This window comes from Dermacentor silvarum, chromosome 6 (genome assembly GCF_013339745.2).
Source record: "Dermacentor silvarum isolate Dsil-2018 chromosome 6, BIME_Dsil_1.4, whole genome shotgun sequence".
NCBI classification, from domain to species: domain Eukaryota; kingdom Metazoa; phylum Arthropoda; class Arachnida; order Ixodida; family Ixodidae; genus Dermacentor; species Dermacentor silvarum.
Genome location: NC_051159.1, coordinates 170403023 through 170429699, shown reverse-complemented (window position 1 = coordinate 170429699; position 26677 = coordinate 170403023). Strand labels below are relative to the sequence as shown.

Here is a 26677-nt window from a genome sequence, read left to right as displayed (position 1 = left end):
GAAGCGCAAAAAAAAATTATGGAGTTTTACGTGCCAAAACCACGATCTGATTATGAGGCACGCCGTAGTGGGGGACTCCGGAAACTTGGACCACCTGGGGTTCTTTAACGTGCACCTAAATCTAAGTACACGGGTGTTTTCGCATTTCGCCCCCATCTAAATACGGTCGCCGTGGCCGGGATTCAATCCCGCGACCTCGTGCTCAGCAAGAAGGGAAGCGCAGTCGAGGACGGCAGAAAACTAGGTGGGGTGATGAAGTAAGGAAATTTGCAGGCGCAAGTTGGAATCAACTAGCGCAAGACAGGGGTAATTGGATATCGCAGGGCGAGGCCTTCGTCCTGCAGTGGACATAAATATAAGCTGGTGATGATGATGATTATGATGATGACATCGTGCTGGAGTGAGTTGGAGGCGGAGGAAGGTCGCTTGCTGGGGTTTTACTAGTTCCCTGCTTCCCATGGGGTGGCTTGACACCTTGGACTTGCAGTAATGTCAAGTCAAGAAAAAAAAACATAAAACTTATTTTGTTACCCAAATTCCTTTGCGTCTGCCATATCATGCTGGCATGCACGCTACGGATTGGGCATCTTTATTTTCGTCGTCTCAAAGCATAGAGGTAATGCACCAACCTTCGAACGCCAGCTGCATCGGCACGCCTACTTGACCTTCAGGGGAGGGCACTATGACCTCATTGTGCATTAAACATTTTAATAGATGAATTAATTGCGCCTTATGGTATACTATATAAAAATTTTATTTTTTTTTAATACCGTGGGGGGAAAACGTGAAAATGTTCTTGTCCCAAAATCATTTTCTCCCCTTTGCCTCACTATAAAGCCGATATACACTAATGTAGAACTGAAAATAAAATGGCTACACATCATACATAATGCAACACAACCCTCATATATATATTTGCTACACATATCAAGCTCGTTATCAACTTTTTACTGTGCACGAGTAAGTAAGTATACGAATGGTAATATATATATATATATATATATATATATATGACCATTACGCCTGTGATGGTGTTCAATACTCATTATGTTACATCAATATTACTTATAGCCGAAATTGTCATTCATGCTGAATTTAACAGACGAAAGTCTTATTAGTCGACCAGTAAAGTGTGTGATGCGTAGCTGCATTTATTGTGCTTAGTGGTGTTAAACGATTTCGCCAAACCCTGCAACAATTCTAAGACGCCAGTAGTTGACATAAAACAGAAGCGAGGATAGTTTTTTCCTGCCAGTTTAGGAGCACCGCTATGCTGCCTACAAATCCTACATAAAACGAATATCTCCTAAATCGTCGAAGGCACGACGCAGGTACGAAACAAAAACGCTATCAACTCCACGTGAAAAAATCGGAGATGGAAGTACAGTGTAAACAAGCTGCTTGAATAGATAACGCGTTATGCTTATCAATATTTTGTGGTCTTCTGTAATATCTTGTTAGTACCGAGGTTGCAACAAGGTCTTCTCGCTGCTGGCTGCATTCCGACTGCTTGCCAGATCCCCAGAACGTGAGTTTGTCCTACGAAAAGACCAAAAAATACTGAAGTAAAACTGCAGGGCGCCTTTGTCTTCTACGGCAGCGGCTGCCAAGCTATTTTGTCCCAACTGCATCGAGTGCAGAATGCATCCTAAACTAATGCATACGTGCCCCCTGTCAATCCTAACTTGGTTAGTTCTCAAAGCATCATTGTGCAGAAGCCGATCTCTCCAATCGAGTGTACGAAGCAGCTTCTCTCGCACGCCTTGCACTGTGAAGCGTGTGACAACATTTCGACTTCTTTACAGCGAGATTTCTTTCATTTTAACGGCAAATATTTCAATTTGCCCAAGATATGTTTTATTCTGCGCCCGTTGTAACTGCAGCCGTAGCCTCAGGTGGAGTGTACTGCGCGACGTCGTATGTTCAAAGCCTGCTACCGCCAGTTACTCAGTGGTCATTAATATGCAGAGGCATCCCCGAACACAACACTATATGACATATTCCGTCTGCTGCAACTGACCAGCAAGTGACGACTAAGGAACGCCTCCTGTGCCTGGTTGCTGTGAAATATGTTTGATACCTGCTTTGGGCTGTGCACTCTGACATATGTCATAAGGTTCAAGATGCTTAAAAACACCAGTCTGACAGCCGACGCTGACTGCAACAGTTAGGTAAAAAGCAGCGCCAATTTTGCCATTTCTTTTTCTTTTTCTTCCTACTGGCGCATTTCTTCCCTTCTGCCAGATATATCGCACTTAAGGAAGTGCGGTTCAGACGTTGGCACACGCTCACGGTTGTCCCAAAATGGATTGACGTATCATAAATTGTACCATTCGGTAACGTGCCTACTCACCCCCAAGCAGGGTATCCACCTGTGGTGAACATCCGCGGCTGTTGCGTGTTGCTCCTGGAGACAAAAAAAAAAAGAAGGTCGCGGGTATCAGTGTGGCAAGCGTCGGAAATAGTCACTGAGCTAGTAACAACTACTACATCATTTTATTCCTGTAAATAAAACGTCGTTTGAAAAGCTATGCAATTCAAGAAACATTTTTAATATTTTCGTATCTGCTCTATCCGTAGCCGTGACAGAGCGTGACGCACGCGAGGTGTGAGAACGATGGATCTAGTCAAATCTCCGAAGTCTGTCACTCCGGTCGCACCTACTGCATGCGAGGTTCGATTAAGTTGCGTTCACTCGACCGACGCAGCCACCCATGTGACTGACTCAGTACCGCTCGGTGAGCAGTCTGGAGCATCGATATGTTCCGTCGTGTGAGCCCAGCTTTACTGACACCGTCCACCAATGTTCCTCCGCGAAATACACTCCGCATTGAAAGAAAGGGTCCTCTGTACACGCAACACGCATGCGCAACGCGCATTAGCACCTGTGTATGTGGCGAGAACCTGAAAAAGTGGCGCGCAACACGAATGCATGCAAGTGTAGAAGACACAGCAACTGGTCATTTCATGCACTACTCTCCCCAAAATGCGAGGTCGAAGGGATTGTACAAAGGTGTTCGGAATGATAGAAGTTCGTTTTAACAGAATTGATCCGCAAAAACTAAAAATATACTATCTCTGTGCACCCAAATATTCACGACACAAAATAATAAATGAAACAGAGTTAAAATCATATGTAAAGCGATAACATTTAGTGGATTCGCATGCTACAAGGAGCTGCTTTATTCACTCTTGCTGAACCTATCGAGTAGTTGTTACCTGCCGGAGCTGTGCAAACCTGGGTGCTGTCACAAATGCTAACATTTCACCTAGCCCGCTCAAGAATTCTTCAGAGTCCCTCATATTGCTGAAAATAAGCGAACAAAGTATTTGGGACATTACCAACTGCATAATGTGCGAACACCAGTGGTACTTGTGGTTCATGGGCGATGTCCTCACCATAATTATCACCCCACAAAGGCCCATTGACGACTTCCTAAATTATTATTTTTTTCTGTGGTGTCGGCTCTGCAGGTTTCTACGTTATCTTCCACACTGGCAGAGTTGTTTATGTCTCCCGAAACAGTATTTGCTTCTCGTGTAGCTCGCAGAGTTGCCTCCGCAGCGAGTAGCAGATGTCAGAGGCAGCTGCGGAAGCTTGGCTTAACCGAATCTGCAATTCGTGATAGCGGCTTTTTTTTTCTTCTTTTCTTTTTTGCAGGCGAGGCCTGTCTATCGCCATATATGGCTTGGGTTCTATGCATTTTTCATGTCCGTCAAGAGTTCTGCGTGTGCAAAAACTCAGCTCCAGAATTTGATGCAAAATCACTGCATTCTATGCAAAAGCTTACACGTCTCATCACTCGGATATGCATTTTCAGTAGATTAGTTATCAGTAGGCACCATTTTCAAAATCAGTAGACTCTCAGGTAGATAATAAGGGTTTCTCAAACACTGGCCGCTGTGCGACCTGCGTCGGCCATGTGTACGCTCGCACCGCCCTCTCTTGTCGTCGTTCCAAGCGCTTGCGTGCCTAGTTTCCTTCCGCTCTCCCGGCGTGGTGGTCCCGTCGCGCTGTCTCTAGTTTTCTCCGGCTCCCCGAGGTGGCGGTAGTCTTCCACGCGAATGTATGCCGTCGATCAAGACCACCGATCAAAATAAACGTGTGTGCGTGCGTGTGTCTTTCTTTGAGATGACCGCCGTCGCCGCTCAAGAGAAGTAAAATTTGCTGATACCTTTGATCTAAATTCTGCGCCACCTCTATGTCAGTGTGCTAAACTGCTTCGCTGGTAATCCACCTTCACAGCTAGCAATGGAATGGCACGTTATTTTTTTTTATACATCGGGTCCACTGAATGCACGCCAATTGTTCATATCCTAAAATTAGGCGTTACCGGGCTTATCTTAACGGGCGTCTACTGTATTTGCAAAGGGATGAATCTAAGGCTTTACAGTTACATGAAACATTTTAGAAAAAAATTGCAATTGAAAATGTGTTTCATATATGCCCGAAGTAACTTTAAAAATATTTGTTTAATTGTGTTTTAAATACTCTATTCGAACAATCTAGTAGAGCGCAAGAAGGCTCCATTATTTCAAAGCATCCAGACCGTTATTTGGGAAATCCGAAAGACAGGCAATTCCTATTATGTTTTCGCTCGTGAGTCGTAATTTAATGAACATGCAGCTCGCTTGCACCTTGTTTGGGACAATTTCAAGTAATGTCCCTGCTTGTTGTCTAAGCACGACGTAACGAGCAGTTTATAGGAAACAAAACGCACTAACATTTCAAGAGGCGCCTTCCTTTTGAGAGCTTTCTGAATGAAGAAGTTCCTCAGCCATTGTTCGGCATCGGTGATGAGAGAGTACAGAGATAGCCCCAGCCACATGCCGATGTATCCTCCCATGTAACCAAACGCTTCGATGAGCTGCGCAGCAGAGGGGCACACAGTGAAAAAAGGTTAACCAAGAGACTCTCCTTACTGTCATGGCTAACAGAGTTTCATAAACAATGTATTGGTGACTTGTACGGTGAATAAGCTGCACAGAAAATGTCTGCATCCATACCCAAAGACGTGTTTGGTGCGTTAATAAGACAAGGCAGACTTTGATGTAAGTCGATTACCAGAAAAAAAAACACATCATGCTGCCAGTTGCCAAAGTTAAACACCAAAATAAAGATCACAGAATACACGTAAATCGCAGGTGACAAAAAAATGATCAATAAATAAATGCCACAGATACAACTACTGCAACTGCGCAAATATACTCACTTATCACTCATTCTCGAGAAAGCAAGAAATTGCCGTCTGCTTGAGAGTAACACGAATGGCTCCGTGCAACTAGCCGGCGAATGAGAATGTTTTGCTCTCATAAAACTAACTTCACCTTGAGGATTTCTTCGCAAATAATTTGACATTAGCTAAATTCTTAGTCGAAAATCTGTAATATCGGAGAGGGATGCGCATCTACGAGGAACATGAAGCGATGACTATACATTCCGAAAAAAAAATACAAAAGTAGAGTGTCACAGTTCTCCATGCATATTTTAGATTCCATTCTCCAGCCGCAAGGTGACATGTACACGAAGGAGCACGAAGAAGCAAACAAGAGAGAGAGCAAGCGACAGAGGAAAGACAGGGATGTTAACCAGAAGTCAGTTTCCGGTTTGCTACCCTACACTGGGGTGGGCGTCACTATGTAACCCGTCTAGCAAGGCGTAGTGCCGGATGGACAATCTTCCTCTTATGACAATGTGACAGGAGCTAGGGTGCGTGGTAGAACACTCGCTCGGCTTGCCGGTCCCGACATGGGACTAGCCGGGTGGCGCGGGGTGTCCCCTGTGTCTTCTCTGGGCCTCAATAAAGTTATTTCACTCACTCACTCGCTGTTCTTAAGCCAATTTTCCTGGCAGTTTCTTCGGGCTCCGCGGTTGTGTGAACAATGCACGGGCGGGACATCGCGCCAATAAGAGCGCGGGAAAAAAGCCGCCGACTTTGTGTAAAATAATATGTAACGCCACACAGAGCCTGGAAGTACCAACCGGCGCTGTGGTGTAGTGGTTATAGGTATTCTGCTGCAATCTTAACACATTGTCGTAAGTTTCGACTCCAGTCCGCGACAGTCGCATTCGACGGAGATAAAATGCAAGATTCTGATGTGCTTAGCTTCATGCAGGCGCATGTTGCGGAAACCCCTAGTGGTCAACATAAATGCTGAGCCCTCTGCTGCGGCACTTCTTGCTTAGGAACATTAACCTCTCTTGATCAATCAACGAGCGCGTACTACTACTTTCTGGGGTTTTACGTGCCAAAACCAGTTCTGATTATGAGGCACGCCGTAGTGGAGGGCTCCGGATAAATTTTGACCACCTGGGGTTCTTTAACGTGCACTACAACGCAAGCACACGGGCGTTTTTGCATTTCTCCTCCATCGAAATGCGGCCTCCGCGGCCGGTATTCGATCCCGCGACCTCGTGCTCAGCAGCGCAACGCCTTAGCTGACTGAGCCACCACGGCTGGTAACGAGCGCGTACTAATATGACCACACCAATAAAATTCCTATGCATGGTACTTATACATCAAGTGTTAATTGTCAGTGTTATCTGTCACATACATATAAATCTTCACAAGTTCCGGCGTGTTCCGCGGGGGTAGCCAAACCAGAGCGACGTTCTTGGTTGCACACGTCGTCGTCAAAAAAAATACAGGTAATTTCAGATTTAGCTAAAGCTACTGAAGTCAAAAAACTATTTCCCAACTTGCACCGACATATGGGGTGCGAATACCTTTTAAACGATTAATGGAACATTTTCCTACAACTTTCGAATTCACATGCACATGAAAAGCTACCATTCGATGTAGAGAAACCGGCCCAAAAACTGGGGACGGTGTTATTCTGTCATCAAAATCTTACCGTCAGCTTTGGTTGGTACTCAAAAATTTTCTGCGAGTCGGAGGAGAACTTGACATAGACTGAAAACGAATTCCTGCAAGACACGCCGTAAAAGGATCGTCGCATAAAAGCAAGTAAAGTACAGTGCGCTCAAATTCTGTGCAGTAATCCCAAGAAGTTCATAATTAACAACGTTAGGCAGGTTTAGCATGTCATTTGCGGTACGGCCTAGTGCAAGATGCATATTAAAATCCAAGCAAAGAGCCTTGCGTTGATGATACGGCAACCAAATGATTCCTGGAACAACGTACGCTCTCTGCAGTGCTCCTTATTAAGCGTATAAGAAATGATGTTTTCGTTACCTATTGATAATTCCTATTTGATGCATTTATTAATAAAAACTGAATAGGCTCAAGAATAAGTATTTTCACCTTGTGAGAACCGGCGTATTCAGCATGGTATGGCCGATGGCTCACCTTGTGAGCCTTACGCATGCGTGCAGTCTACACTTGAAGACTCCGTTCAAATACCAATGGCGTCGTAAATGGAGGGGTGGTAACGAGGTGGTGACCTAACTGCTAGACTTCAGGATGACTGCCAGTGCTGACACTTGGCAAAGTCATTCATTGCGAGTAGGTGGCTCCTATATCACAGAGTTCAATCAGGCGCCCTTAGCCTTCCTATAAGAGACACTGGCCTGGACCACACATTCTAGTTGTTACTCTGTGTGCTTGTGTGTGTTGTGTCCGTGCGCACTATGTATGAACGCGTCATGGCCAGTCTAGTAGGAGGAGTAGGGCCAGGCATCCATTAAAGAAGTTTCTCTCTCACTACTTCATGAAGTATGATGTGCCAAGTAATATTGGCAGTTACTAAAAATGCTGGCTTTCGGAGCACCTCTGAGAAATCCAATCATTAGCATCAGCGAAACTTGTTTAAGTTGCAAAGGACTTGTGTCAAGAACAGTTCATACGGTTTCACAAAGAAGCAATGTTTTCGTTCATAATCATAATTGAAGCACTTAAAGAGGGTGTTCTTTTTTTTAAACAACACAGATCTTTTTTTTAAAAAAAAAAAGAACGTAATGAGCGCCGCGAATGTGGCGTTTTTACATACGAGTTCCTAGGCGAGGCGGGCCTACTTTGCTGATAATGACGTGAGCATCAGAAGACCCATTATTAACACAATTAATTCATTAATTTTTGTATTACTGCCTTGGGGGCAGTTCTCTAAATGGAAAATTTGAAGGACGTGACATTTTCATGGCCCATCATTTAAAAATCTTAAAATCGCACCTAATTCGAGATATTCATCAAATTCCAAAGCTCAATCGAGCCAATATCGAGACTGAGCGCGTCCCGCTGCTCGTCATACGGCAACGCCCCGTAAAGAAGTGTGAGGCGAAGTTCGGTTTCTAACTTCCTCGCGCTTGACGGCACAGGGCGGTTCGGTCTGATATGATAGCGGGGCCACCTTATCTGCGCTGCCGAGGCGCTCGATATTAACGATATTAACGCGATAACATTCAGGGCCCCATGTCGCAGAAAATCCGGCGTCGGCGCCAGCGTCGGTGTTGGCGAGGGTGTGGGCGTCCGTGGCGGAGGAAATCATCCCGAACCACCCCGACCGCGCTGGCCCTCCGCGTGGCGCAAGGTGTTAGTGAACAAAAATTGAATTTCTCACAGTGAAATCCGTCAGAAAAATGGTAAAGTACGACTTAACCACAACCTACACACATTATGGCGTCGGATTCTAATTTGAACGTACGAGAAAACATAATTCTGTTACGAGGAAACTCAAACACAAACACCTTTTCCAGCATTTCTACCACACCAACAGCGGCGCGCTCGGGTAGGTTATTTGCTAAAATCCCATCTAGATGGCGCTCACATCCTCGGCATGTCAAATTGGGACTTAGCCTGCCTAATGCGTTTTGGTCTCGCGCACGCGTCGGGGCAATAGCAAAAATTATAAAATAATAAAAAAGGTCCTAGGGCCTTCACATTTTAGTATAAGACGACTTATATTGCTCCTGAAAAATCGTCTTCCCAGCAATGCATTTCTGTTTAAAAGTTAAGCCGACTTTAAGGGGATCTGTGTAAGCTTGGTTTTTGTAAGCTGCTCTCCCACGTTCTGTGTTGCAGTGAAGCCTACTCAATGAGATGCGAACGGGGCCCGATAACGCTATCGCGTTCCACTCTTAAAGGTGAAGCTTAAGCGTCCTCCAATTTTTGCTTGTATTTACCGTTGAAATTCAATTATAGATACCTCGAATTAGGTGCGATCTTCAAGATCTCTTTAAAAAGTAGGGTGCATCAAAATGTGACGGTCTTCAAGTTCGCGATTTAAACAACGGCCCCTAAGGCACCAAAAAAATAATTAATAAATTTTCGTTAGTCTTCTGAAGCTCACGTTATTAGCGGTAAAGTATGTCCGCCTGACATAGAAACTCGTATGAAAAAATGGCACGTTCGCTGCGCTTATAGACTTTTTATTTTAAAAACTTGCATTGTCTAAAAAAATATGTACCTTGTATAGTAACAATGTAAACAGTTAGGTTGCCTAATCTCTAATGTCTCGGGCACTTCTTTATTGCGATGAATCTAATTATGTGAGACAACTCCTTCGTTTACACGACTAGAAGTTAGCAAATCTCTATCTGGTATTGAAATAACTTAGAGAGTAGAATTAAGTGGTTCTCTTACTTACTCCATTGCTTGTGTGTGTGCATGTGTGTATGTGTATACTAGTAGTCGCATTATTCCCGTAAAGTCAGATCCAACGCGACTAATCGTGCCACGACAAATTTGTGTTGAGTCGTTTTGCGCAGTCAATGTCCTCTTGTCAGGCAAGCTTGTAGCTAAATGCTAGCTCGTCGGCTAAAGCGTGCAGAAGTTCCGGAGTCCAACGGCACATATAGAACTTCCGCACTCTCTGAATGAAGGGTCATGTTACGAGTACCTAGGTAGTCTGACCATCCCATTGCAAACCGCGCTGCGTACAAGACACATGAGCTCGCTAACTGCCACGTCTCGCGTCCCGCAGTTTCAATTTTAATGTATACAGACCCGTTCAATATCAGCTGCAACACCGGTCCTCGTGTTTGAAGTGTCTCCAAAATTACACGACGGAACCGACATACAAAAAATTGCGGAACTAAAAATAGTTCCAATTATTGTTATTTATTAAATCAGTATTTCTTACGTTAGAGCCATCACGCAGTTTTATACCCCCTTTGCGCACGGACCTTTGGTTCACTATAGATGCACTAGGGTGACGCGTTAGGCCCGCAGGGTGACGTGCTTGAACACGCACATGACTGGCAGAGACAGTGTCAGCATAAGGTCACGTTACTGCAGTGCAGCGCAAACCGACAAGAACTAGCTCGTTGGCTGTTCACCGGGTAGGTTGGCATCAGCACAGCGCTGAAAAAGAAACTATTCGCATCAAAGTCCTCGATATCGAGGCACTGCAGTTTCGCAGTACGACATCAAAGGCCCTATCTGCACATCTAACGGGTGCCCTTGATGCTGAGAACCTAATCTCGTTAACTGACCATTTGCATGCCTGGCTGGAAATCACGTAAAGGCTGAAGAGATCACGCACCGGGATCAGCTTTAGTGACCCGACGTCTGTCTCAACTAGCTCCTGTCTTTTTCCCTAAGGAACGTCTGTATATAGAGAAGGCATAAGTGCATCTCGTCGAGCGAAGCGGCTGACAAAAGTAAGTAGGAGAAATAGAAGCTGCTGGACTTGAAGTGCACATTAGAAGAAAAAAAAAGAAACAAATGTGACGAGAGACCACGTACGAACAGTGTATACGTACCTTTCCTTCTCTTTCTGAAAGGAACAGACACACAAAGATCGTTAGCCGCCTGGCACAAGCCTTACCTATTTTCTATTGTGTTTTATCTGTAAAACTAACGAAATAAAACTTTTTATTACAGAAACCCTTCGTTCTAGAAATTATAGCACAGCATAGGTTACGCACAACAACTTTTTTGGTGTCATCCATTTCGGGTACGCGAGAAAAGCCGTAGGGTCACGACTAATGTGTGCAGGTCAGATTACGTTGGAGTTAAAGTGCACTAGTTAATTGCCAAATACACGCCACCACACACCACGGGACTTCATATTAGCAGCTTTAGCGTACAGTAGGAAAACGCTTCTATTGGGGAGTGTTTGTTTCTCGTTACTCAAAAAATAAAATTCGCAAGAACAACAAGGACACCGACAGCTAAGGTATGAGCAACGCATGCAGCAGTTACAAAGAGCTTCCTGAGCCTTGTGTGTGCTCGCTTGTGGTTTCGCTGCACGTCCTTGCCTAATTTATGCATGACGTAACTTCGTAGCACGCAAACAGAGGACGAGACATAAGGTAAACAACACGTACAAGTGTTGTTTCCCTTCCGTCTCGTCCTTTGTTTCCGTGCTACGTAGTTACATTATGGAATACCAAAAAGCCCGATCCCTAACAGTTTGTTTCTGCGCTATTTATGTAAACAAACACAGGCACACAGGTTTTGTCATAACACTTCGGAACACTACCGGTAGCGCACGAGTCTCTACATAGACGGGCTGAAAATCAGCTACATACTGTGAAATTCGTTGGCTGGGTCCTTGATAATTGCGATCAGCTGAGCACAGCGCCTGAGACAGTGACATATTGATCAATACTGTGCCACTGAATAAGCACGCCAAACGGAACACATTTATAAATGTGGTATATAGTCACATCAGTCTTGCAGAGATGTGCTGTCAGTGAATTCTTTATATGGGGCACAAACACGCAGAGTAGCACATCGGGGACAAGCGGTTACGTTGACTCATACGCGGAGGAGAGCAGAATGTTGTAACGCTCAGATCAGTCGTAAACGCATCAGGAGTATTTAACAAATATTATTTACAGTTTTTAGTGTCAAATGCAACGATATACGCTGGGAGAGTAATTAGGTGTGTCTGGGCCAACTGTGGAACGGCAATTGTTTTATTGATGCGAAAGCATCAAATGGCCCATTCAGCGAAAAAGCTGACGTCTGTCGTCTGGACAAGCGAAAAATGGCACCTGAATTCCCATTGGCTACGACGCCACGCCACGAGCGTGCCTCGACGGAGCAGAACGGGCGAAAGGGGACACCTGTTGCTGCGCTAGCGCGCCAGGTGTTGCGTGAGGGGTGAGGGCATCGCCCCGACGCCACGTCACCCTCGCTCTCACTCTGGGAAGCATGTGTTATCCGCGCGTTCCTTGTCCGCGCAAGCTCTCGCCTGCATTCTAACTGCGCCTCGGTAAAGCCAAATCAAACGCGCCAAGCAAGTGCAATCTAGGAGGCGTTGGCCAAGCGTCTCAACAAGCTCGCTTGCCAGCGAGGAGTTCATAACTCGAATAACCACTCAGTGACGTTCAATTTGACATTAATGCTTTCGAATTCACAACTCCTAAAAAGTGCTTAAGTGTCCTCAGATTTTTGTATCGAGACTTAGGGGCTCTTTCCACTTATTCGAAACTAAATTCGTTCGTTCGTAAGTTGTTCGACGCGATAAAACAAAATCAAAGGGTCCTCTTATTCTGCTATGGCTGCCCCTTTTCATGAACACAAACTTAAACTGTGTGGTACCAAGTTAAAAACCTATGGCCTGTAAACCTGTATTGCATGTTGGTCCGACTTACCCGGTCCTCTCCCAGGCTTGTAAGACGCACATCGTACGACGTCTCTCTGAAAGACATTACTGATTCAATTTAATGCAAAATGCTTGAATTGGGTGGTGAGAAATTTACAGCGATTGCATTTTCGTCCTTGTTTGCGACATGAATAGCCTGGCTGGAGATAAAATTATGCTTAAGAGTAAGCCACACTAGAGCATTATCAACAAACTTATTCTCAAAAGCACTTTATTATAGACCCACACCTCCACAACGGGCGTGAATGTCGTGCAAAAAATTAACATCCTCTTAGTTTTAAATGTAGTTGCACTCTGAGCCGTAGCTTCAATGTCTTCGCCAGTAATGCCGACTCTAACGTTTCATCTTGATTTATAGTCCATTTCGGGATATATTTCTTCGTGTCAGCGGGTTTACCAAAAGATGCACTTGTTCCTGCACAGTATCCAGTATTCAATTTGTCGGATTCCAAGTATACACATGATGTCCTTCATCTGCGGTAGCACTGAAGAGCACACATTACAAATGCGCTTCTTGTGCGCTAATTATGGCTATAGTATGAGTGAATGTAAATGATTCAATGTCAATGAGTGAATGTCAAGCGTCATTTTACGCATGCAACCTAACAGTAAGTAACATAATTTAGTGAATCTGTAGAATAAAGCTTGCATCATCACATGAGGATGCCGCGTGGAACACAGCATTACAATTATACAGATTTCGTTAAAATATAGAGCACACCGAAAAATCCTGCGCCGATGCATCTGTTATTTCACCAAGTGGACATATTTGCCAGAAGAACTACTTCACAAAGATACTGCTAATACGAAAATAATGTGTGCTGCAGTGTTCATGACCCATGCGTAGTGTGCGTACACATACGTGCGTCTGAACCATATAGTATTGAGCGTATTTTACTGTTGTGGGCGGTAACCTCCACGCCGTAACCTCAACGCTAATACCTTCTATCATCTCCCCTTTTCTGTGGTAAATAATTGAACGTTCGCTTACTCGCATGGCGCTCCACACTTCTTCATGCATTTCGTTACAGTCTTGTTCGTGATCAGTTTGTCGCAGATGGCTGGAAAAGAATAAGTACAACGTAAAAAAAAAATAGTCACTCTGTAGCAGACCTTCAGTGGTTGAACCGAATTGAACAATGAACGTCGTTACAGCGGCATTCCTTGTTCAACCACTGTTGATCACTTCAAGCCTCCATCTTCCTGTCAACTTCTGTCTTGTTTGTAGTAAACCTTGTTTCCCAAGAAACGCTGAAATCTATATCGGGAGAAAGGCTACTGCGCTTTATTAACTATTTCAGACATCACCTCGGCGTCACCACCACGGCAACATAAGTTGAACTTGAAGCAGCTCCCCATAGGGGTGGAAATGTCTTGTTAAGTTCGGCAGATAGATTGTATTTCTAGGATTGCAAACAGCGTTGGTAGGTGAGTAAGCACGTAAAAATTAAATACAGGCAGCGCTTTCATATCAATACCGCAACCAGTTTCCCGTGGCTTCACAGATATTGGCAGCGTCTGGCTAATTTTTAATTTTTTTAATAGAGCACATTGCTCTTAAATGTAATCATGAACTCAACGTGGGAACCATTTTTGCCTGTCCCGGCATAATGGTGACCCGAATACGTGAAAATGTCATGAGATCGAAACCTGTCTCGTGACCACGATGTCGCGGATGCCGAAGTATGCGCACGAAAGTCAACAAACATTTTTTTTCCTGCTAAAAAGCAGGTTCCGATGGGGGCGTAATGCAAAAACGCCAGTCTCCCGTGCATCGGGGTCACCTTAAAGATCCCCTGGTGGTCAAAATTAATCCGGAGTCCCCCACTACGGCGTGCCTAATAATCAGATCGTGGTTTTGGCACGTACAATCCAAGAATTCAACTCAAAAGCAGGTTCTTCAGCAGAGCAAAACTGAGAGATTTTCGCAGAGTAATCAATCCATTCAAAGTGATTCCATTCGTTTAATGTTGGTCTTTTGCATAGCTTTACGCCCTTAATTGCATAGTGTGCCGAGCCTTGAGGCGTGCGATGCAACATGGACCCCCGGTCCGCGCGGTTGATTTATGTGACAACGCCAAAGAAACGAAACAGACAAAGAGATAAAGTATGTTTTACCTACTCAAGCTTCTCTTGTCACCTGGGCAGACTCACCCGTATTATGGTAGCTGCAAGTCGGCGCTTTAAAGTTAGAGCCATACTCGTGTTGAGGCCTGATGCAGTGACATCTTTTCATTTCTTGTTTTATGAGGCACTCTTGAATGCACAGCTGTCAAGCAAGATAAGGCAAAGGAAGAATTGAAGAAGTTTCTGCACTCCCAAAATAATGTACTGATAACTCCTTGCAAAATCTAAATGCTGTAATCTTATCTGGCTCTCGTGTTTCTTACTTCTCATTTTCTTTATTTCCTTCGGTCTGTTATTATTTTTTTTCGTATTTCTTCCCTTTAGGGTTTGAGCACTTACTCTGCCTTCAACTAGGCGTTGATGGATATCGACGCACACGCAGGTTTCGAATATTTTCTCAAGGCACGCATCAAATGCTGCGCATATTCGTGGGTGTTATCTAGTTAATAAGCGCTGCAGCTACAAGCAGGTCAGTTCTTCACAAATGCAAGCGGCAAGCACGTTGTCAGAAATTGTTGTGACACAAAACCATTGTTACGTGTCGTTCGCTTCCCCTGTCTTCGTCCCGTTCTTGCGCTGTTTGCCGTATGATTATTACTAGGTTGCCTCGGGCGTATTTTTACCGTCAGTTATGGACAAAATGAAAACACCAAGTACGCAATATACTGAATGACACTCGTCAGTCACATACATCTTGAGTTAGGTACCCCAGGAACTCGTCCTTCTTTCCGGCTGCCTTGTAATCCGAACATTTAGATGCGAATGGGGGTGGCAGACGACGAACTGTTTGCTGAAATAATACAGAATACAAGACGACAATAAGTCCCGAACCAGCCTATACGTGCATATTCAAAATGGTTTTACCACATTACATATCAATCTAAGACACTTATCTGTGCGCCAACGTGTATTTCGACATGACTTAAAAGTATAGCCGTGCTTCACGTAACTGCGGCCGTAACGCTGGCCTGGAAACAAAACGGGACGCCGTTTCTTTGAGTCGGTGAGGCAGTTACGCTCGGGAATGTTCGCATCTGATGTCTCTGATGTCACATACAACGCGGCAGCGTGGAAGGAAAGGTGGCGAATTACTTCAATTTTCTTTCCCTTATTACGCATACTCATGCGGCAGCGCTGACGTGAACGCTCGCATCAGCATCCAACTTGACATGCTAGCGCTGGCTTTGAACACGATGCGGCCGCGAGAAGCCACAGACGTTCTCATGCGGCGGCGCGCGGACATCAATGCCGAATGGGGCGCCCGCCCAACTTGGCCAACTGACGCACTCTTGCCTAGGCAGCAGCAGTACAACGGTGATACCTCTTTGTAAGAAATGGAATTTTGTGGAGCCCGACGAAGGTCAAGGCGGTTCATTCGCATCGGCATACCGGTGCTAAGGAAGACAAAGTGCGGAATACTACTGCGAGGTAAACGGATGAGATCGGCCGCACTGAACGAGTGAAAGCCGACCAAGCTTCTAACCGGGAACGAGAGTTTAGGGCAGATGAGATCTAGACAAAATATGAGTTACTCTAAATGGCATGATTGCTGATATATACTTAATGATTGGGGATATGTGTAGGTTGTAGAAAGCGTGGTTCGCCCTAGATGTATGCGCTTCAGGTGTGAAATCGAAAAGTGAACTACTCGGAGAAGCACTTGACTGCGGGTTACTATGAATCTCTTCGCTATTCTTCCTGGTTTATAACATTGTTGCTTCGCCTGAGTAATCACTACCTCCAAACCCACTACTTGCCTGTGATCCAACAGGAAATTGCGAATCGAGTTCGCAGTCAAGAGTGCTGGAGCTCGCAAAGTGACCTTGACCGGTGTGGTTAAAACTGCGGAGCGTGTTAAGTGTCGTATCTGCGTTCAGTTTGCTTTGCCGGCTTCGCGCGCAAGACTTTAGCGCGCAAGAATCATTCGAAGGTTCTATTTTCGTCACTGCCTGGATTTTTGTAAAAGCAGAGTTACTTAATATCAAGAAACAAGGATTCGTCAGGTCTATCCTGGTTCAATGGCGCTTAAAACAAAGGCCAAATTTCATGCCGATTATTTCGATTTGTTTTGTTAATATTATATCTGTGCTAACACCGGCAGATGAGTATACAGGCAATCCGTTCGATCGACGAGCAGCGTACCTGTGCCACGGAGACAGTATACGTGAGTCCCGGCTTGACCGTGATGGATGACAGTCTGTCTGGTGGACATGTCTCCGACCGGTGGATGACTAGCGGTAGTTTGTCCGTGCTCTGCAGCTGCATAACCTTGGCCGGCGACCATGCGGCGCGGAGAGAGAGCTCTGCAAATTCACATGCAGCTGTATTCTTAACGCAACATCATACGGCCAACTACGGCGCTATTAATCGCATTATAAGATTTGAACGTATCAAGCGAGTGCCTACGATGCTGCGAACATCTGCATTTACGGCTTCATAGTGATGACACTTTTCAAGACGACTGCACCAAACACGTTGTAACGCTCACAAGGAGGCAAAAGGCATTACTTCTTATGCAACAATAGCTGGTTACCGACATTTTTGACGTCAGGAAAGTCAGGTCTCTAACTGGCTGATTGCTAGGTCGTTGCAAGCAGTCAGGCTGCGAAACGTTCGGTAAAACGATGGGAATTCAGCCGACGTTCGAACAAATCCTGGCGAACAAAAGCCATCCCTTTTCTCGGCATCTAGGTTTGCCGCGTGTTGTGCCAAAGTGCATACGACGACGTTGCTACGATTGCACAATGGCGATGCTCCGTACGTCGGTCGGGTCTATAGCGCTATCTCATCTGTACCATGCCTATGAACTGGAACCGAGTTTCCAGTTCTTTTTCTGTTCTGCCGTCGGTTTTGCATTAACAAACAACGAGTTCTGAAAGTTCTGTTTTCTAATCTCGCGCTCCGTTAACGCACAGTCGTGTCGTATTCACCCTTTAGGGCCTCTATACTAATATTGACCTATTTTAATGACTCTCTTCCCTATAGCCACCATTTATTTCTCATTTCTATTGTTATTTCTTATATTTGTGTAAGACATTTGCAGTATTTTCTTTCTCACATTCACTCTTATATTTGACGTAAGATTTATCCTTTTGCTCTGGCAAGGCTGACTATTCCTTTACAGGTTTCTTTTCACCATTTATATGTTTTCTTTGTATTTTACGGTATGTCTTCCGTTTACCTACTGTCACCTGATTCAATGCATATACCCCCCACCCCTCATCCTCCCCTTAATGCGTTTGTGTCTTTTTCTTTCTTTTTTTTTCTCAGCCCATACCGTTGTTATATTGTTACAGCCCTTGTCCAATTATAAATATTTTTTAAAGTTATCCCGTCTTTTTCTCTCGCCATACATCGTTGCCCCTGCCACGTCATCACCGACGATGTACCGAAAGCGAGGCGGGTGACTACAAAGCTAAACAATTATCTAATGTGGCAGCAAAGTACCCAAAAGAAAGCACTAACCCCAGGTCCAAGGCACGTTGCATTTATGAAAGCGGTGATTCCGGTCCGCCCACTGATTTGCGTCCACCGTGTAACACATGGAAGCTGGGGATCGGAAATACGTCATCCTCATCCTGCAAGTAACCAACGAAAAATTGCAATTTTATTGTGCGTAATTTTTTTTTCAAGTTTGAGCGATCCTGCCCAGTATACTTTTCTTCAGGGAAGCTCACCTGAATGCCGTGCAATCACACGATGCTCAAACAGCGAAGCATGTTGTCTCTCGATTCAACCAAGGCGCGAACATGCGGTTCCGTTACGTACTTCTTATTTTGCTAAATAACTATTTCATCAGAACCTGTCTCTGGCGTCTAAAGAAATCAGCAATCACCATGACAGTGGTGCTAGGTGATGTCGATCAAATTATAATGAGAGCGGGCGAAATATGGTCCAGGGTGTCTGAGCTTCTAGGCGCACCACTGCCACTGCGTATGGCATTAGAACGGTTCAGTATAGGAAACCAAGTGCGAGGACTGAAGCAAGTAGCAACTAAGGGTATCGCAGCGATGTCGCGTCGAATTCTCATGTAATCACGAGCAGTAGTGTCCTCATTTCTTCCTCCCTTTAATTTCCTTTCAATCGATAGCGTGTCGGCTTATGATATTCGCTTAAACTCCGGCTTTTTGCGTACTTGCAGTTTAGATTATTTTAAACCGTTCAGTTATTCGGTTTTTAGTTGAGTAACTTGATCATAATATCACAATTAAATTATACGTAACTGTCGATGACTGAGTATTAGGGAGATTTAGCGACAGATGTCGTTACAGGAAGTTCTCAGCCGATATCGTGGAGTCGAGGTTGGCGTGCTCTTAGAGACGAGATGTGGCGCTATTCTAGCGGAGGAGTTGTCGGTGTCCCAATGTCCGCATAGACATCTGACGTCATGCAAAGCCCCGTCCGCGCGGCACGTGACGGCGTGTTGTGTGCTTTCGCATATTGAGTTGTATGGCAATGGACCCCTTGTGTATCGTGTGGAACGTGTGTGAAGAGCGGAGATGCAAGGCTAGTGCCGCCGAAGCACCTGCGATTTGTACTATTGTAACTACGATGCTCGAGCCACGAAGGCTGCAGCTTAATGCCGGAAGCGCCAAGACGTAATATACATTTTACGAGAAGGGGTGCCTTGGGTGTGGAATTCACGAGAAAGCCGTCGGGGTGGCCGGCCCGAAAGGGCACCAGATTAGCCGGCATGGTGGAAAGAAAGAAGCAGGAGAGGCAGCGGCGCAGCGGGCATAAATTGGCGGGGCGGAGAGGAATGACGACAATCCTGGCGGCGAAATAGGAACCTCACAGTGTCAAGAGTTTAACAGAAACACAAGGGACTCCATTAAGAAACTCAGAACAGTAAACAACGAAATAACAACACTGTTTCTCGTGGATGTCGGTCGCCTGGTTAGGTGATGTTAGAATAAGAATCTTATACGCGTTCCATAATTTTTTTTCACCACAGTACAGTTTTGTAATGCGGTGAAGCATAAGCAGTATACTGTTGTGAAAAGAAGTGAGTATTAAACCCGTCATTACTTAGTATACATTGTCGGCGCCTCTAGGGCCCCAAGGGGCCAACGAGGACACCAAAACTGGAACCCGGACTGGTCCGTGGTTTGGCGACTCGCCGAGGCCTCCGCGTGCAGGGGGGCGTGTAAGACCGGCTAGCCGCTCTTGTATGCGAACACCTCCCGGCATGCACCGGCCTCGGCGGCCCCAACCCACGGATCAGTCCGGGGGGCCAGTTATGGTGTCCCCGTCGGTCCTTTGAACGACCTGGCGATCCTGCGCCTGCCGCTTTGTTACAATCTCAGATTCTCTCCCGGGGCGTCCGTTTGCCGACATTATGTTCGCATGCTAAATAATGTCACCTCAATATAAATATGTATTGCAGTGAAGCTTGTTAAAGCACATCCGTAATTTTGGAATGCATATAAGACCCTTGCCGATGTTAGCAGGCCGGTGCACATAGGTTGGGGTGATCTTCACATGGATACGTTGTAAGACCGCTCTTCGACGTTGCAGATATCAGTCATCGCGCAGGGTGGCACGAATCTCCTCACGTTTTTAGAACGCAACTCTTAGGCGCCCGTTCCTGCGACGAGCGTCGGCGTTGTCCCTCGTAACCGAGTGAACGAACACAGCGAAGGATGAAAGCGAACGAGGAACGCAGTGGCAGATGAAAGACGGCCATAGCGAAGAGAACGCGAGCAGGAAAGCGTAGGAGGAAGGTATGGCGAAAGCGTGAGAAGAAAATCGTAGGGCCGCGCAAGACCGACTTTGCGGTGATGACGGCTACGAGATAGTTCCAGAGTAACGCGCTTCGTCTGTATACGGAAACAAAGCGCTGCATGAGCGGAGATCTGTCTGCGGGGCGGCTGCTGTGAATCACGCCCACGCGTCAGCCACACGCCGCCTCTCGCGACCTCGCGATTAGCGGGGTATTCGCGCCACACTTCGCTACGTTTGCAAAGTACCGCACGAGACAGATCGTCCGCGCCAGCCAATATATCGCGAAATGAAAACACGTATACAGCTGCGCTCACATTTCGCATTAGGGAGTATCGTAGTCGCCGGTGAATTGTTTTTAACAGAATGTTTCCTGGTCTCCACTCCATCAACCAGCTCACCAATCATGTGCCGTATTGCAAACTGCTATAACCAAGCGTTTGTGATCCAAATACTTCGTATAAACGTCCTGCTCAGTCACGTAGTGAGTTACTCTACACGCGTTATGGCACAGCGCCATGGCAGAGGTTCATTTTGTCCAACTGTACGCATCCTTACATTTCTTCTTCAACGCAGTCCGACATAAATATTCTTCTTTGTCATCTATATATATATACGCGCACAGCCCACCAAGTGCAATGAATATTCATTTAGAGGCCGAGCCCTCGGTACGCTCCCGTGCAAACATTTTCACTACCGCGCTCTGCTGCAGTCAAGTGAATGTCAAAGCTTCTTTTTAGTTTACCGTTGCAGAGACAGGCCCGCACACTCCCGCTGTATAATCAGTGGAATCACAAAGCTGCTCACACTTCGAGGCAGTTGAAGGAGAAGCAAGAGCTGACAGTGGAGCGCATGCTGCAACGGAACAGGTCCCGTTGCTCCAAAGCGATGCGCTGCCGCATCTCGGGTTCGAATTGGACCTGGTACACATCCTCGGCCATCGTCTGCGAGCAGCAAGTGGCTGTCAGCAGTCACCACGTATTGAGAAGCCAACATACAGAGCAGATTACACATGTGCAATTTTCTTGCGAAAGACATCGCCCTTTAGTAGATCATGTCCTCATGTAAATACACTTTATGTAATAATAATAAATCCTGGGATCTTACTTGCCAAAGCCACGATCTGATTATGACGCACGCCGTAGTGGAGGACTCCGGAATAATTTTGACCACCTGGGGTTCTTCAACGTGCAACCTATGCACGGTATACGGGGCGTTTTTTTGCATTTCGCCCCCATCGAAATGCGGCCGCCGCGGCCGGGATTTGATCCCGCGACCTCGTGCTTAGCAGCGCAACGCCAAAACGCCAAAGCCACTAAGCAACCACGGCGGGTAAAAACACTTTTACCTCACTAGTTTATCTATATCAATGCCTAATCTGCTATGTCGAGAAAGGGCTCCTTCATTTTCCAAAATTCCCATGCGTGCAACAGCATCGCAGCGTTCATGCATATAGTTACACAGCGAGGCCTCAAAGTACAGGCATAGAAATAAATGAATTAATTTAATTTTACAGCACTGTTAGGAAGTAACGTGTAATCAAGTGGGATTCATCATCATTATCAGCCTAACTATTTGCTGTACGCCTTTCGTGCAAACTTTTTACCACCTTTCACAAACCAGCATTGAAAGTGTCATCATCATCATCAGCCTATATTTATGTCCACTGCAGGACGACGGCCTCTCCCTGCGATCTCCAATTACCACTGTCTTGCACTAGCTGATTCCATCTTGCGCCTGCAAATTTCCTAACTTCATCACCCTAACCTAGTCTTCTGCCGTCCTCGACTGCGTTTTCCTTCTTTTGGTATCCATTCTGTAACTCTAATGGTCCACCGGTTATCCATCCTTCGCATTACATGGCCTGCCCAGCTCCATTTCTTTCTCTTAATGTCAGCTAGAATATCGGTTATCCCCGTGTGCTCTCTGATCCCCACCGCTCTCTTCCCGCCTCTTAACATTAGGCCTAACATTTTTTGTTCCATCGTTCTTTGTGCAATCCTTAACTTGTTCTCGAGCTTCTTTGTTAACCGCCAAGTTTCTGCCCCATATGTTAGCACCGGTAAAATGCAATGATTTACACTTCTCTTTTCAACGACAGTGGTAAGCTTCCGGTCAGGATTTGGCAATGTCTGCCGTAGGCACTCCAACCCAATTTTATTCTTCTGTAAATTTCCGTCTCATGATCAGTGTCCCCTGTGAGTAATTGAGCTAGATAAACGTACTCCTTTATAGACTCTAGAGGCTGACGGGTGATTCTGAATTCTTGCTCCCTTGCTAGGCTATTGAATATTATCATTGTCTTCTGCATATTAATCTTCAACCCCACACTTTCACATTCTCGGTTAAGGTCCTGAATCATTTGTTGTAATTCGCCCACATTGTTCCTGAAAAAGACAATGTCATCTGCAAACCGAATGTTGCTGATATATTCGCTGTTAATCCTCACTCCTAAGCCTTCCCAGCCTAAGAGCTTGAATACTTTTTCTAAGCCTGCAGTGAATAACATTGGAGAGATTGTGTCTCCTTGCATGACCCCTTACTTGATAGGTAACTTTCCGCTTTTCTTGTGGGATTAGGATTAGGAGATATCATATAAGAGCCTTGTTTCTCATGGTCGCCCAAGTTACTTATTTCTTTTTGTCGGGAACTACTGCAAAATGAAGCTGCCTTCTCCAATCCGTCGCCTGTATAGAAGACATGACTTCCACCTTACACGGCTGTTGCAAGGTTTGTTATATGTTAGGTCATAGCCTCCTGTATAGGAGGCTATGGTTAGGTATACCGGTCCAGATGTGGGACTAGCCGAGCGCGCCACGAGTTCGCGTCCTCGCCGGACCTCCAATAAAGTTATTTCACTCACTCACTCACTCACTCACTCACTCACTCACTCACTCACTCACTCACTCACTCACTCACTCACTCACTCACTCACTCACTCACTCACTCACTCACTCACTCACTCACTCACTCACTCACTCACTCACTCACTCATGCTATTTGTTGACTCAGAAGGGTTTGGGTGCGAGCTATTTGGTACTGATCATACATATTTAAAACAGCGCCAAAAACACGGACAAGAACACGGACACGGACGGCATTTGTCATTTTAACTTAAGTACTTTCATGTTCTTGAGCTCGTTTGTATATTTAACTATTGTTTTTGACAACAATGTCATCTTGGCCCTGGGGGTAATGTAGTAAATAATACAAACACAAGAACAATTCATATTACGCACCAATTTTCAACCTGCCATTTAAATTTGTCCTCCGCACCTTTTGTGCAAAGCACCAGTGACGTGGTATTTCAAGTCTCGTGAATAAAGAATTATGTCCTTGAATGCGGCATTGATTGATTGATTTATTTATTTATTGATTGATTTATTGATTTATTGATTGATTTATTGATTTATTTATTTATTGATTGATTGATTGATTGCAATACAAGTGCTGGGAGGCGAGGGGAAAAGCCATCCAAGGATGGCTTGAGGGGGTCCTTCGCCCCCATGCTGTCAAAGCCCCAGACATTGCCTCTGCGCATAAGCATCTTTGTTTCTGACAACAGCCTTGTATTACCTGGCAGATCGCTTAGCTTGTATCTGACCACGTCTTTATTTCACTAATTTACTCTGCCTATAAATTCAAAAAAGCAGAAGTCATTAAAAAGCAATGAAAACTCGGCAACACTGCCCCTTCAGGGAGCATGCCTGCGAGGCTTATGGTTCCGACGAACCCTCGGTGCTAACCTTACAGAGAAGTTTGCAGGTCTTGTCTAATCTATGAAGTGTTCTTGGAAAGAGCGATGGTCGAAACTACATAGTAAGACATAGCAATCTGGCATACATTGATATCGTTAGATCGCGGCATGAACCGAGATCCAAACGCGCCACCGTCCGCATATCAATCGCTGCTGATAGTACATTTCTTGATTAACTGTCATTAGCGTTAACGATGGTTGGCTTTGCTCTCAGAAGCCACGGCACACACTGCTGAATTTTCGTGTATGGATTGTGCAGCAGGCTTTGTACAGAGCTTTATTAATCTCATTCCCTGGAAGAAAATTTTGGTTACTTTTGGAACATTTTGACATTTTGGTTACTATCGGAAAGTAATATCACATGAAAAGAGAGTCTGATGAGGACGAAAGCAAGAATGACGCAACAGTAGTTACCTGAGCTTCAACGGTGCATGAATTCGGGTACAGCTCGCACAACCGTGATGTATTGATCCTGAAAGAAACGTCGTTGGTACAGCTTGTGTAAGTTTTGCATAAAGTTCATAGGTAATATTATAGGGAAATCCGCACTGTAGTCGATGAAGCACCATGGTAATGGCAGGTAGTACATAGATTTTTTTCTACAATTTTGCAATGCTTCGTTGAGAAAACATATTGCGGTTTTTTGCAGTTGCTTGCAATCTAGTGTTAACTGTTAACCTCGCAACATATATTTAGCGCAAGTAATTGTTCTACGTCCCTTTTTATTTGGCGTTATTACGTAACTGGGAGTGCATAAATAAGAGTCGACGCTTTGTAGCATGCGTGCCGGGAAATTCAGACACTTGATAAGTAATACTTACTGTAGGTAAACGATATTTTGAGCAGTTTTCTTTGTTTATCGAGTATTTTAAATAGTTCAATGGCAGAAAAAAAGAAGCTAACAGTGTGTAATCATTGTCATGCAAGAATTTTGCAGAGACAAATTAGCTGTCATAAGTATGAATGACAAATCAACGTACTCCGAGTCATTTCCACGTGGCTTGTAATTTTATTGCGATAGCAATTATATGGACACTCAAAAGCAGATTTCTGCCGTCGGCGTCGCCGTCGCCGTCGCCGTCGCCGTCGCCGTCGCCGTGAGGGAACCTCAAATCGTCGCCGCGCGCCGAACGCTGTATGTGCGAGTGAAAGGGCGCGCGCGTCTTTCACTAGGGGAGTGAACGCCGGCGGAAACAAACGCGCGTTCTGCGCCGTGCTCGCTTAAGGGCTGCAAATCTGGAGCAAACGCGCCTTCTTCGGACGCGCGAGAGGCCGTGGGGGAGGGGGGAAGGGAGGCTTGCTGCGGCACCAAGTGCCTATTTATATCAGATCCAGCTCACCAACGCCGCACGCATTTTGACTAACGCGGGCAAAACGCCGATGGCGTCGACAACAGTTCTGCGTGTTGTTGCTACCAAAGTCACCTTACTTCGTCGCTGGTTCGCATTCATTGCAGGGCGACTGTGACATTTTCTTTCTGGCACCACACACCCGGCACTAGCGCCAAATATAAATCTGGTAATCATGGTACGATACCGTACTATATGCTCGGTGTCGCTGGTTCGGCAACGTCTATTTCTCGCTTGCGCCACTTGGCGAGCCCGCCAAAAATTAGCGCCCTCGCTACTGAGGCACAGCAGCCGCTTATTGGCGTTTCCACCCTACGCCAGGGCATCAGCCACCTCGCCTTAGAACAAAGACGTGCCCCCTCATCACGACTAGTGTCATAACTCCCACCACAGCGGCCGATTTCGTTACGAAGCGAGAATCGCAAGAACGCGGCTGTCGGCCATCGCGCAACTCAAGGTCTGAAGTGCCTCCAGCAAGCGCCCTCTGACAGAGAGTACGAACCTGATCCTGACGGCTGCTTTCCTGCAGTCTAGATAATTAAATATGGTGGAGGCTAAGTGCACTTGCTCATTAGGTCAGCAGTTCATAAAAAACGCATGGTAAGGCCTTAACAATTTTATTTGGAAGCTGCGTGCCATGAAACTTGCAAGCTGTATTTCTGAAAGCTCAAGGCGTAACTATGTACGAATCATTTAGATTCCAATCCCATAACGAGTTCGGATATGGTTGATGTTCCGGAGCCTGCAAGGTTTTCTAGTTCCTGTGAGGTGGACAGGAGCCAATTCGTGAAGGACATGCCACAATCTTATGTGTTGTCAACTACGCCTGACGACTGACTTCGCACATGTGAATCGCTTGCTGCTTCTTAAGCACAAGAAATGCTTAAGGGCTCCGAAACGTAACCAGAAAATATAGTGTATTACTGTTCTCTTCAAAATGTCTGCGAAATCTTCGTTACAAAAGCTCTACAAAAGCTCCGATGCTTCCCAACCCCGTGGTGTGACAAGTCACAGGCGAGCAGACTCACCAGCTTTCAACGCACACGGTTAATCCAGGAAAGATGATGTTCTGGCGCACTTCCTCGATGATGGTGACCGTGAACGGGTAACGGCGGTACATCTCGATGATCTCCGACGTTTGGTACAAGAAACCACACATGCAGCTCAGCCATACCAGCACCCGCACCACCGTTGATGAATGCAAGTTCAT

At 45.6% G+C, this 26677-nt stretch overlaps 1 protein-coding gene across 1 annotated transcript; it reads right to left on the bottom strand.

Moving 5' to 3' along the window:
- Window positions 1-3716: 3716 nt before the first annotated feature.
- LOC119457050 (uncharacterized) lies at window positions 3717-26677 on the bottom strand. The gene is made up of 13 exons (XM_049669192.1): window positions 26496-26677; window positions 24533-24590; window positions 21169-21305; window positions 18108-18218; window positions 16783-16813; window positions 15332-15430; window positions 14668-14782; window positions 13505-13574; window positions 12503-12548; window positions 10661-10674; window positions 6856-6928; window positions 4722-4868; window positions 3717-3725 (listed from the first exon to the last, which is right to left on the bottom strand). Exons 1-13 carry the CDS (start codon window positions 26675-26677, stop codon window positions 3717-3719), a joined length of 1092 nt encoding a protein of 363 aa, XP_049525149.1.